Source organism: Anser brachyrhynchus, assembly GCF_964034855.1.
Source record: "Anser brachyrhynchus genome assembly, chromosome: 10".
Classification (NCBI taxonomy): domain Eukaryota; kingdom Metazoa; phylum Chordata; class Aves; order Anseriformes; family Anatidae; genus Anser; species Anser brachyrhynchus.
The window spans coordinates 9,774,682-9,786,392 of NC_137705.1; the positions used below are offsets into that span (position 1 = coordinate 9,774,682).

At 67.2% G+C, this 11,711-nt stretch overlaps 1 protein-coding gene across 3 annotated transcripts; it reads right to left on the reverse strand.

Moving 5' to 3' along the window:
- Nucleotides 1–179: 179 nt before the first annotated feature.
- BRPF1 (bromodomain and PHD finger containing 1) lies at nucleotides 180–11,510 on the reverse strand. Of its 3 annotated transcripts, none has more exons than XM_080606842.1 (13): nucleotides 10,734–11,510; nucleotides 8,750–9,709; nucleotides 7,090–7,246; nucleotides 5,856–5,987; nucleotides 5,382–5,528; nucleotides 4,117–4,429; nucleotides 3,053–3,364; nucleotides 1,695–1,982; nucleotides 1,459–1,606; nucleotides 1,059–1,195; nucleotides 847–965; nucleotides 526–680; nucleotides 180–384 (listed from the first exon to the last, which is right to left on the reverse strand). In XM_080606842.1, exons 1-13 carry the CDS (start codon nucleotides 11,372–11,374, stop codon nucleotides 201–203), a joined length of 3,693 nt encoding a protein of 1,230 aa, XP_080462968.1. In that variant the 5' UTR covers nucleotides 11,375–11,510; the 3' UTR covers nucleotides 180–200. The 3 variants fall into 3 exon arrangements, with proteins under 3 accessions (XP_080462968.1, XP_080462967.1, XP_080462969.1); XM_080606841.1 differs by having other exon boundaries at nucleotides 3,053–3,367; nucleotides 10,734–11,509; XM_080606843.1 differs by having other exon boundaries at nucleotides 3,053–3,367; nucleotides 5,400–5,528; nucleotides 10,734–11,508.
- Nucleotides 11,511–11,711: the final 201 nt, after the last annotated feature.

An 11,711-nucleotide genomic window follows, 5' to 3' on the forward strand; every position in this document is an offset into this window, starting at 1 on the left:
ACAGCCCCGCCGGCACCGGGGTGGGGGGGGGGGGGAGGGCACGGGGAAGGGGGGGGGGGGAGCCCCGGGCCTGCCCCCCCCTCCTCCCCCCCCCCCCCCGTTTTCCCGGTGCGGCGCAGTCCAGCTGCGGCGGGCCCGGTGCGGCGGGACGGCGGTGGCTGTTTTTTTTTTTTTGGGGGGGGGGGGGGGGGGGGTCGGGGTCAGTCGCTGTCGCTGGAGTCGCTGCTCTGCTCGCCCTGCACCTTGTTGCGGTGCTGCATGGCGCGGTGGTAGGCGATCTGCACCGACTTGCGGATGTTGGACTTGCGGCCCTCCAGCATCTTCTCCTTGTCCAGGTCCTGGTTGACGCCCAGGGGCACCAGCTTCGTGCGGGGCAGCCACTGCCTGCGGGGAGCCGGCGGGCGCCTCGTTTGAGGGTTACGGGCGGCCGCGTGCCACCCCCACCGGTATATTTCACCCCCCTGCCCCGGATTTCCCTTACCGGCACCCCCACCCCTAACCCCGCGCCCCCCGCCCGGGCCTCACCAAGTGCGCTTGTTGTCGAAGAAGAGGACGAGGTAGAGGTGCTCCCGCGCTTCCTGAGTCATCTGCTCGCCCAGCTTCAGCACCTCCAGGGGGGGCACGGGGATCGGGACGCCGTGGTGGAACATGCCCTCCCGCGGCATCTTGGGGTCGATGATCTGGCGGGGGGCAGCGGATGGAGCTCTGACGCACGGAGCCATGACCCCTGCCAGCCCCATTCCTCGGGGAAGTTGTAATCCCACCTCCCCCCCGCCCCGCTGACTGCCCCCAGACCCGTCTCGGTGCCAGGGTAAGATTTTGGGAGGCACGGGCAGCCGCACTCACCAGCGCCGGGTAGGACGGGTACCCCCGGCACTTGGCCCACACCAGATCCAGGGCGTCCAGGGAAGAGTCCTCGTCCTCGGAGAGCCACCCCGCGCCGCGGCCGATGCCCTTCCGCACCACTGCGCCAAGAGAAGGGGGAGAGGGGCCTCAGCTGCGCCCCTCCCGCGCGATGGCGGGCGTCAGGCGCGGCGCTGGAAGCTCCTGGTACTTACTGCTGTGCCCCACGCCTCGCCCGGCGCCCACCGAGTAGGATTCGTTCTCCGTCCCCGACGTGTCCTCGCTGCTGTCCTCGGGGAAGTTGACGCGGGAGAAGGAGGGCTTCCCCCGGCCCTGCTTTGAGGGCGTTGTGCTGAGAGAGGGAGCAGAGCCGTTAGCAGCGGTCACGCTTCCAGAGGGCCACCCGGGTGGCTCAGAGAGCTCTACGAGCCAGCCCCAGGAGCTCAGCACAGCTACAGCAGGCAGCCAGGCATCATCCTGCCCAGGCTGCTCCCCACCTGGGAGCAGAGGCCACAATTACGGGCGCTGTCCCCAGGGAAAGGGGCAGGCGGGCTCACACGCATCGCCACACGGCTCAGCCGCCCGCTGGCACCCAGGGGCATCAGGGTGAGGTACCTGGTGCGGTCCGAGGCAGCGCTGCTGCTGCTGCTGCTGCTGGACTCGGAGTCGGAGCTGCTCCGAGGGAGGTTACAGTCGTTCCGGTACACCAGGAAGCTCTTCTTCACCGGCTGGTTCCCGCTGCTGAAGCCGTTGGCGGGCAGGTCTGCGAGAAAGAACGGCCCAGGAGGGCGTTATGAGGGCGCAGCGCCCTGTGACAGCCTCCCCCCCGGGGCCGCGGCTGCCGCGCTCACCCATGGGAGCGTCCTCCGTGGACTTGTCGCTGTCGCTGTCGGAGCTGGAGCTGGGGCGGGGGCTTCGCCCTCGCTTCCTCTGCCGCTGGGAGGACCCCATCATGGGGAGCTGCGGGGGGCCGATGGGGCTGTTGCCGTGGCCGGGAGCGATCTGGCTGTCTCGGTTCTTCGGGGGACGTCCCGGACGTTTTGGGGGTCCTGCAGTTTTAGGGTTCTTCTTGGAAAAGAGCACTGAGGTCCTCCTGCCCACTTCGTGTGCCGGGGTGGAAGAAGAATTGGGGCCCAGACCTGGAGCGGGGAGGAGAAGGCATCAATCAGCCGCAGCCCGCGGGACCTGACAGGGGACACGTGGCAGCGGCAGAAAGGACAAGATGCGTGTCTCGGGAACTGTCTCACAGGATCTTCAGTCCTAAGCTTCACCGTGCCTGCCCTGAGGGCCAAACCGGTCTGCTGGGAGTAAAACCCAAGTGGGGCCACCAGAGAACACCCGGCGCAGACGCCCTCGTTTTTCACGGGCAGCGAGGCCCCGCTGCAGTCTCGCAATGCAGACTCTGGACGCTGCTTGCACAAGAAGCTGCTGTTCCCAGCGCCTCGGGGAGCAGGACGCCAAGGCGACAAACGCCCGGTGACACCTCCCAGCTCTGCCTGGGGACCCCGCGAGGCGGCGCCATTGCCGTGCTCTCCCAGGAGGGCAGCTCAGCACCTGCCAGCACCAGCTCCCGGGAGCAGGGCGCCGCCGCTGGCGCTCAGCTCCCAGCCCTGGCAGGGTGTTTCGGGCTCGGCCGTCAGTGGCGAGGCCGACGTGGCAGGGCCTGGCCTCAGGAGGAACCCATCTCGCACCTCCCGGCGGGGCATCGCGTGCCACAAGGCTCAGTGACAGCCAGTCCCTCCGCCACACACAGAAGCTCACCAGGTGAGCGCCGAGCACCACGCACACACCCCTGCGGGTGCTCCCGAAGCGGGAGGTGGCCGCCTCTGCCTTCCCCTCCCCGCCGCGGGCAGGGCTGACGACAAAACACCCAGCGGGGCTCGGATCCCCCACCGGGGAGCACCAGCGGGGAGCCCGGGGATGTGCACAGACGCTGCACGCCACAGGGATTTGGGGCCACCGCCGCCATGGGGTGCCCTGCGGGACACACGGGACTCCCCCGTGGGGTGGGATAAAAGGGAACCCTCCCGGGAGGCGACTTGCCCTGCTTCTGAGGAGGAGCTACGGGCAAGGCTTGTGTGTGGAGCTGCCCGCACGGCCCTCCTGCCCTGGGAGGCACCTGGTGGGCCGCCGCTCCACCAGCCCGCCTGCCCAGAGGTGTTTCCCTGCGGTTCCCCAGGAACCAGCGGCATTGTGGAGGGAGCGGTACCTTTGCCAGTCTCCTGGCTGCTGCTCTCCTCGGCGGCGCTGTCTGTCTGCAGGTCCTTCTCGCAGGGGTTGTGCGACTGCAGGACGCCCCTGGCGGAGGAGCTGTGCCGCTCCAGCCCGTCTCGGCCCAGGTCCCGGGGGTGAGCGAGCTTTCGCCGCAGGACCGTGATCTCCTTCTTGATCATCTTGGCCCGGCGGGACCGTCCTACGCTCTGCTTGCCCGCGTTGACCTCATCCAGCCGCTCGAGCAAGATCTTCAGCTGCTCCTCCAGGGGCAGGTGCTTCTGGTTCTCCGAGAGCAGCAGCCGCACGTCTTCTGGGGGCACAAAGAGGAGCAGATGGATGAAAGAGATCGGGAACTCCTTGGAGACCCTTTGTGTGGAAGGGCATGGGGCTCCCCCACAGGAGGGAGATAGCGTACGTGGTACAAACACCTGTGAGCACAGAAGGTTACCCTCAGAGACCCAGAGAAGGAGCCCTGGTGGAAGCAAACCGATAGGGATTGCTGGGGAAGGCGGGCTGATCAGCAGCACGGGGAATACTAGGGTTCTCATCAGCTGGGGCAAGGGCACAGCAGAAAAACAACGGGATTGTAACAGGGTGCAGCAGAAACAGCAGAGCCAAAGTGACCCTGAAGCGTTAGAGAGTAGGGAAGTTCGACTGCCTGAGCCCCCGCTCCATGCCCAGCCCTTTGCCCAGGGAGAAGAGGACCCTAAAAGGGCCCTTCTCAGGCGAGTTATTCTGGTGGTGGTCCCCACTGCCCAGCAGGGACGAGCAAAATTAGTCACGGAGCCGGCAGGAGCTCGCTGTGTCAGCCAGCAAAGTCCGCAGGTAGGGAGAGCAGGGAGGGAGGAGCAGGCACACCGACCAGAGGGGGTCAGCACCCAAGGCTGCACCCAGCAGGAGCCTCAGCAGCTCACCGGGGGGCTGCTTCCAGCCAAGAGCAGGAAGAGGAACCGAGGGACGGGCCTGGGAGAGGCGGCAAGAACAGCCCCCAGGCGCCCGAGTGCTGCGGGCTGAGCCCCGAGCAGCCCCCGTGCCCCAGGACGGGCGCTGAGTACCCACCGTCGTCGACATCCTGCACCTGAGGCTCCTCCACAGCCACGCAGTGAGGGAAGTGCATGCCTGTCTCAAAGTCAATGCCCATCTTCTCCGCCTGCCGGCGAGCCTGCCGCAGAACCGCGCCCCCCTGCTCCCGCAGCCGGACGGCTGCCCGGTAGAAGATCGTGTCTTTGGCATTGTATTTCAAACAGTTGTTGATGATCAGGTTGAAATCCTCCTCGAAGTCGTCGAAGTTCAGGTAGCGGTAGGCCTCCAGGTTTTGTTTCATTGTCTGAAAATCCATCGGCTTCTTGATGTGGTCCAGGTAGTCCGGGACCTGCAGGAGAAAACGGCCCGGGGTTAGAGCCCGCCGCCCTCTGCCAGCAATTCCTGCTCCAAGAAAACAGTTGTTAGAGGAATCAGGCATCGCGCCCTGGTGCCCTGCCCCAGCACACATCTGGAAACGCCACCTGCCTGCGCAGCTGGAGGGGCGGCAAAACCTCCAGGCTACGCGGTCCGGGTGCTGCACTCAGCCCCTGAGGGCAGACAGGCACTCGGAAGCGTTTTTAAGGCTCCGGAGCACAGGGCAGCATCCCCTCCTCTCCGGGTAGCGGGCTGCGGGAATCCAGAACGCGACGAGGCGTCCCCACGGGGAGGAGCCCCAAGCGCAACCCCCGGGGGTGAGGGTGGAGGACACGTGGAGCAGAACGGCCCAGGTGGCAGCGATGGCTGCGGGTGGGAGCACGCGGCGCGGACACCCCCGTGCCGACCCGCTGCCAGAGCTGCGCAGCGCCAGCGCCCCCCTCCCACCTCCCGAGGCAGGGAAAAAAAATCAACGACGCGCTCAGAAATCACTCCCCTTGCCCCCAGCGGTGACAATCCGGGGGTCAAACCCATTTCTGCACCATGCTCACTCCGTCCCCCAGCAAAAGCCTTCTCAGGACGGGTAAGAGCACGCCGCCTGCCCGGGGCCCGAGCTCTGGCACTGCCTTTCCCAGGCACGAGCCCCTGACGTGCCGCTGACACCGGGGAGTCACCAGCGACACGTGCAGAGGAGCTGAGCGCCGCGCTCCCGGCCAGCGGCGGCTGCCAGCCCAGCTGCCGGGCGTTTGGCTGACCCAGGGGGGCAGTGCCACACACGTCCCCCTGGCGGGAGCGGTGCCAGGAGGGGCAAGCCAGCAGCAGGCTGCCCAGGGGCGCTTCCGGAGCACAGCCCCCCGTGGGCAGCCCGTGGCACGAGCAAGGGACAAGTTTGAGTGAAGTAGAAAGCTGGGGGAGGGGGTTCTTACTTCGTAGATTTCTGTTACCTCAGACAGAGGGACCGGCTCGCTGAAGATGTTGCCCGTGTCTTTCTCCTGCAGCTGCTCGAGCGTCTTGCGGAGGAGGATGAGGAAGGGCGTGAGCTGCATTTCCAGCGCCACCTGCTGCACTTTGATCTGAAACAGAGCGACGCGGCACCACTGAGCGCCCCTCGCAGGGACGGTGCCACCTCTCCCCGCTGCTGCTGCACAAGGCCGCCCTCCTCCAGCAGGACCCCGCAGGGGCACCGCCCGCGCCTCCCCTCCGGCCCCGGCCCCCGCGCTCCCCACGCCAGCCTTGCGCAGCAGCCGCCGTCGTGCAGAGCTGCCGGGGCAGGGCACAGCGCACCCCAGGGGACCCCGCGCCCGCCGTGCGGCTGGCAGAGGGCACCCGACCCGCGCCCCGGGGAGCCCCGGCTCGCGCCCGCCCCCGGCAGCGCCCCGGGGAGGGCAGCCGACCGTTACCGTCTCTCTCTTGAGCTTCTCCCGCTTGCGAATCAGCTCCACCAGCAAGCGCGCGCGCTCGAGGTCATGGCGGAGGCGCTGCCATGACTTCAGCTGCTCCTTCAGGGCCCAGTTCTTATCCTCAGTGTCTCTCTGCAGGAACACCGGAGACCGTGAGCCCAGAGGAGAAGAGTTCCCGTCTCCACCTCCCCGGCTGCCTGCGAGGGCTCTTCCCCGGCGCAGGGGGCCGGCACGCCGGCTGTCTCAGTAAGGCTCCCACCCCTCTGGTTGTGCGGGTGGCTCACTGAAACGGTCCAGCTGCTGGCCACAGCTCAACACCTGCTCCCTGCTCACTGTCCTAAGGGCTGTTAGGATGCTGGAAGATGGACGCGAGAACCTCTGGAAACGCTCTGCCTAACGCACCCAAGTGCGGGCAGCTGCCCAGGACCACAGACCAACACCGGGGTCTGGGCAGCTGCTCCCAGCCCCAGCGAAGGGCACCGGGGCAAAACGGGAATGCGGCTCTGGTTACCTTCGCTTCTGGGGCGTCACAAAATGCCGGCTTTTATTCTGCTGCTGTAGCCAAAGATGAGCAGAAGCTGTTTCAACCCCTCTCCAGCAAATAAAAAAGAGAGGGGGCAAAGGCAGGAGAAACCTCCGCCTGATCACAGTCTTCAGAGGGCTTAGAAAGACTCAGATGGGGAGCCAGAAGAAAAATCGTCCTCTGGCACGAGAGACTTCACATCTGCAAAGCACTGACTAACGGCTGAGGCAGACAGCGTGCTGGAAGCAGCACCCGCAGGGAGTGTTCCTGCAGTGACCCCAGGAACTGTGAGGCCTTGCTTTTGTCCAGACTACGTCTGGAGCTCAGCGGCCTTCCCCCTCGCTGCCCACCGACACGGCAGCCTCGGGTTAGAGCCGCTTCCGCCACGTTTGTCCCAGCTGCCGGCCGCACGCGGGCGGGAGAAGCGAGCCAGCTCCCGTGCACAGCGGGGCAGGCCTCCCTTCCCGTGGCAGCCGGCCAAAGGCGTCTCCGCCTGGTAAAACTCTGAGCGCTGAGAGCGGAGGGGAAGGTGAAGCAGCGAGAGCAGGCAGCTGGGGCTTGCCCCTTCCTCATCCGGGAGGTGGAGCTCCTGCCTCTAGCCCCCTCCTGAGCCCCGCAGGCGCCGCATGCAGCAGAGGCTTGGAGCCCGCAGCTCCGGAGGCGCGGAAGCACACGCGGATGCCCCTCAGCACCCCAAAACGCAGCCCTCACCTGATCGCAGTTCCTCTGCGACTGCAGGTGCGTCTGGAGGCGGCGCAGCAGGGGGACGCCGTTGCGGGACTGCCTCTTCAGAGTCCAGTAGCTGTGCAGCCTCTGCATGAACTGGCTCTTCCTCTGGATGGTTAAACGGTTGGTAATCTTGCTGAGCCTGAAGGAGGGGCACAAACCACAGAGCCCGTCAGCGAGGCAAATCTGGCTGCTGCAGAAGCCTCCACCGGGGAAACGCAGCGGCGAGGCCACCCGTGAGCTCCTCGGGCCGAGGGCGCCCTCGTACGGGGCAGGAATCCCTGCGTGCCCACGGAGTGCGGGGCAGCAGCACACCCAAGAGGGCTGCAGAGGACACCAGCAGGCACTCAGCCTCCCCTCTCCTACACACATTTTTCCTTCCTCCCCCCACAGCTCCGGGGCCCGTCAGCAGCTGGGCCTTTAGCAGCTCCCCGCGGCCCCCCCACGGCCGTCCCGAAGCCGTGATTCACCCGGCTCATTATGCTGGCACCGCGAGGCCACCCAAGATGACAAAGGCCCTATTCAGGCGGCACCAGACGAGCGGCGGAGCCCCCGAGGAGCCTGCGGTGTGAACGGGCCCGAGGAGGGGAGGGCAGGCTCGGGCAGAACAGAGCTTGCTGCTGCAGATAATGAAGGGCTCCCCCAAACAGCCCAGACGCAAAACAAAAGGGGTTTTCCTGCTCTACAACGGCACAGAGCCTGAAGCGACTGGGACAGCGCCTTCCACCAGCGCTGGCCAGATCCCTGCTGCTGGGGGCGGAGGTGAGGACCCCGTGCCTCCACGTCCCGCAGGGCCAGCTCTTCCCGTGGGGTGGCCCCACCTGCGTCGGCCTCAGCCGAGAGCAGCCCCGCTGGCCGTGCTCGGCTCCCGCAGGAAGGCATTTGGCATCCTGGCAGCGGCCCTTCGAAGATTAATTAATCCCAACAGGAAGGCCTGGGGTGAGGTGAACAGCTTCCATCTCGGTGCGGGCTCGCTGCGAGCACGCCGGCAGCAGCGAGAGCCTCCAGCCAGCCGTGCAGCGCATCCACACCCGAGAAGAGAGGCGCTGCTCAGAGAGCAAACCCCGGGCGAGCGAGGCTACCGTACGGTTAGCACACGAGCCGGCGGCGGCACGAAGCCACCAGCCCCGCAGCAGCGACCTGCCCGTGCACGTCGCCAGAACTCCTCCCGCCGAGCGAAACCACGGCGCCTGCCCGCTGCCCTCCTGCCCCGCGGGAGCCCCCCGGAGGTCTGGAGGGTGCTGGGCTCCTGCTGGGGGGCGGCCCCGCACCCCGACGGCTGCATCGAGGGGGCCGCGGGCCCACAGGGGTGGCTCCGACACGGCCACCCAAAGAACTCTGCTCCACCCGCGGCAGCGGCGCCACAGGAGGGGAGATCTGGGAGCCCCCATCTGCTTCCTGACGCCTCCGGCCACGCTCGGGCGCTGACGTTAAAGCAGCAGCGTCTATTTCCTGCCCTCCTCCGCGGGGCCGCGCACCTCAGCGCCCCTCCGCGGGACCGCCGGAGGAAACCACGAGCAGCCGCGGGGAAGGAGGTGCAAAGCCTGGTGTGAAAACGGCAGCGCCCATGCACCACGGGACCGAGACACCGAGAGAGGGTGAAGCCGCCCCGCAGCTCGGGGAGGGCAGCGGCAGCGGGTGGTACCTGTGGGGGGGGATGCAGGGGACAGAAACCACGGGTGCCGCCGCTCGCTTCTCCGCCAGGATCTTCCGCGCCTTCTTCATTTTGATCCTAGACTTGGCCTTCGCCTTTTTCACCTTCTCGGAGCTCCAGCCCTTGCCCTCCTCCTCCTCCTCCTCGTCCTCCTCCTCCCCTTCGCTGTGGGACAGCGCGGGGAGCCTGCGCACGGAGCCCGGGGGCGTGTGGATGTCGCAGTAGGCGGTTTTGCGCACGCTGAAGGAGGTCCCGTTGGCTCCCGTCTCGCGGACGGGCTCCATCTTCATGTAGAGCCCGGCCTGCTGGGCGCAGGTGACGTGGAAAGCGGTGTAGCAGTTGGCCTTGTGACACTGGATGCAAGCCCCGGAGCCGCGCTGCTTGCAGATGTAGCAGGTCAGCTTCCACCGCGCGGGCGGGATGTGCTCGATGCTGTCTATGGGCTCCAGGAAGACCGTGTTGGCGAAGCACACCTCGGGGATCCAGAGGGCACACACCACGTGCGCCCAGCGCCCATCGTCCGTCTGCTTGAAGGCGCCGCCCTTGTTGGGGCACAGGGCGCAGTCCACGGCTCGCGAGGGCGACTGCAGGCACCTCCTGCAGAGCCACTGTCCCTCGGGGATGTAGGGCACCCCGTAGCACTCCTGGTGCACGGCCAGGTTGCACATGTCGCAGAAGAGGATGACGTTGCTGTTCTGGCACTCGCCGTCGTTGCAGATGCAGCACACGGCGTCCTCGTCCACCAGGGCGTTTGGGTCGCCCTTGTTGTGGCTCTCGAAGTAGGACTCCTTCTCCAGCCTGTCCATCAGGTACTCGAAGATCTCCTGGGGGATGGGGCTGACGCCTTCCGTCTTCCGCCGCTCGTTCATGATGTCCAGCCAGATGTAGTCCTCCTCGTCCATGTCGTACTCCACCTCCTCGTCCAGCTCCTCCGCCGACTTCTCGATGTACCTGGAGGGGGACAGCACGAGAGGGTGAGGGCACGGCCGGTGAGGGAACGTTTACGCGTTCCGGCCAAGCCTTACGCCAGGGAAAACACAACGGGGGTGTGCAGACACAGGAGGTGGTGCAACCGCCGAGCAGCGTGGCAACCACAGCGCCCTTGGCACAAGGCAGCTGGGCGTTCAGGCACGATAACGAGTCGCGGGCCTTGGAGACTCATCAGCGCAAGGCGGGAGCCACCAAGAAGGTACCAGATACTCTGCAGACGGCGACCTCGCTCCCCAGACACAACAGCGCCGGCCCTGCTGGCAAACAGGGCCAGAGGGCGCAGGGTTCCTCTAAATCCGGCCACCCGGCCGCTGCCAGCCGCAGGCGAGGGGAGGACCTGGAGAGAAACGAGCTGGGAGCCCCCGTTTTGCTCCAGCAGCCGGCACGCAGCACCACGTCAGACGCCACCGCAGGCACGTTGCGGGGAGCTCGCTCCCTTTTCCCACACAAAGCAGCGTTATTGTTCTGGGACGCCAGGTTCTCAGGCAGCGCGGTGGCTGGGAGGGCAGAGGCGGCCGTGGGAGCGTTACTTTGGTGCTCAGAGTTAGCGCTCTCCTTATTTTGGGTCACGGAACTTACCCACGGGGCGCAGAGCTACCAAAACCCACAGGGCAATAAGGTTACGTTAAGCCCGCAAACGCACATCTTACAGGGAAGCCTCGGCGCTGGGGGACTCCAGCGGATCTGGGGGCCTCCGAAGAAGGCAGAAGGATGCTTTCCTTCCTAGAGTTGTACCAGCAAGGAAAGCACGGCATGGCCAAACTGCTGGCGAGTGGCTAGGAAGTGACCATAAGCTCTGCGGGCATCGGGACCCCCCACAAGCAGAGCGCTGTGAGTCCAGAGCCACAGCCAGCCCCAACGGCACCCCAAAGGCGTGTGGGGACACCAGCCACCCGCAAACCGCCCCCGGGAGCGGCGCAACCTTCCCGGGGGCCCAGGCCCTGCCTTGAAGCCCCCTGGGGTCTCCTCGCCCCCCGGTCCGTACCTGTAGTAGGAGGTGGGTCGCGGCGGGGCGTCAGGGGTGTCCTGCTCCAGCTCGCGGTACACCACCTCGGGCAGCTTGGGGGCGGCGCCGGCCGAGGCGTTGTGGTGGTGGTGGTGGTGGTGGTGGTGGTTGGCGTCCTTGCGCTTCTCCTTGTTCTTGTGCTTGCCCGCCTTGGGCGCGGCGGAGGCGGCGGCGGCGGCGGCGGCGGGCTGCCCCTCGGCGTTCTCCTTGTTGCTCCCGCTCTCGGGCGCCTCGTCGGGAGCCTCGTCGTCCTCGGACACCACGTCCAGGTTGTCGAAGATGCTGATGCGGTGCACGCGGCCGTGCAGGTCCACCTCCACCATGCGCTGGGCCTGGGCGTAGGTCATCACCTCGCGGCCGGGGGACTGCGAGGGCTCGGAGGGGCTGGGGGAGCGCTTGTTGGCGGCGCGGGCCTGGCGCCCCTTCTTCTTGTGCTTGCGCGGCGGGGCGTGAGGCGGCGGCGGCGGCGGCGGGTGCTCGTGGTCATAGTGGTAGAGGTGGTACTCGATGCCGCTGTAGCTCTTGTAGATCTTGCGGCACGAGCCCACCGGGCACTCGTAGGGCGGCTTGGTGGCCCGCAGGTTGTGGCAGAACGTCTTCACGTCGAAGTCCACGCCCATGGCGCCGCGCGGGGGGCTCTCCCCTCACGGGCCCGCCGCCCCCCCCCCCCCCCAACCACCACCCCCCGGCGGCTGCCGCTGCCCCCCGGGCCCGCAACAATGGAGGCGGCGGCGGCGCCAGGCGCGGGGCGGCCGCTGGGTAAAGGCGGCGGCGGGGCGGCGGCCGCACTTTCGGCGCGGCCGCGGGGCGGTGCGAGGGGGAAGAGGGGAGATCGCGGACGGGGAGGGCCGGGGAAGGTGGGGGGGGGGAGCGGGAGGTGTGGTGGTTTTTTGTTTTTTTTTTAGGGGGCGACGCGGGGCTCGGCGGGGAGGAGGGGGGGAGAGGCGAATCTGCGGG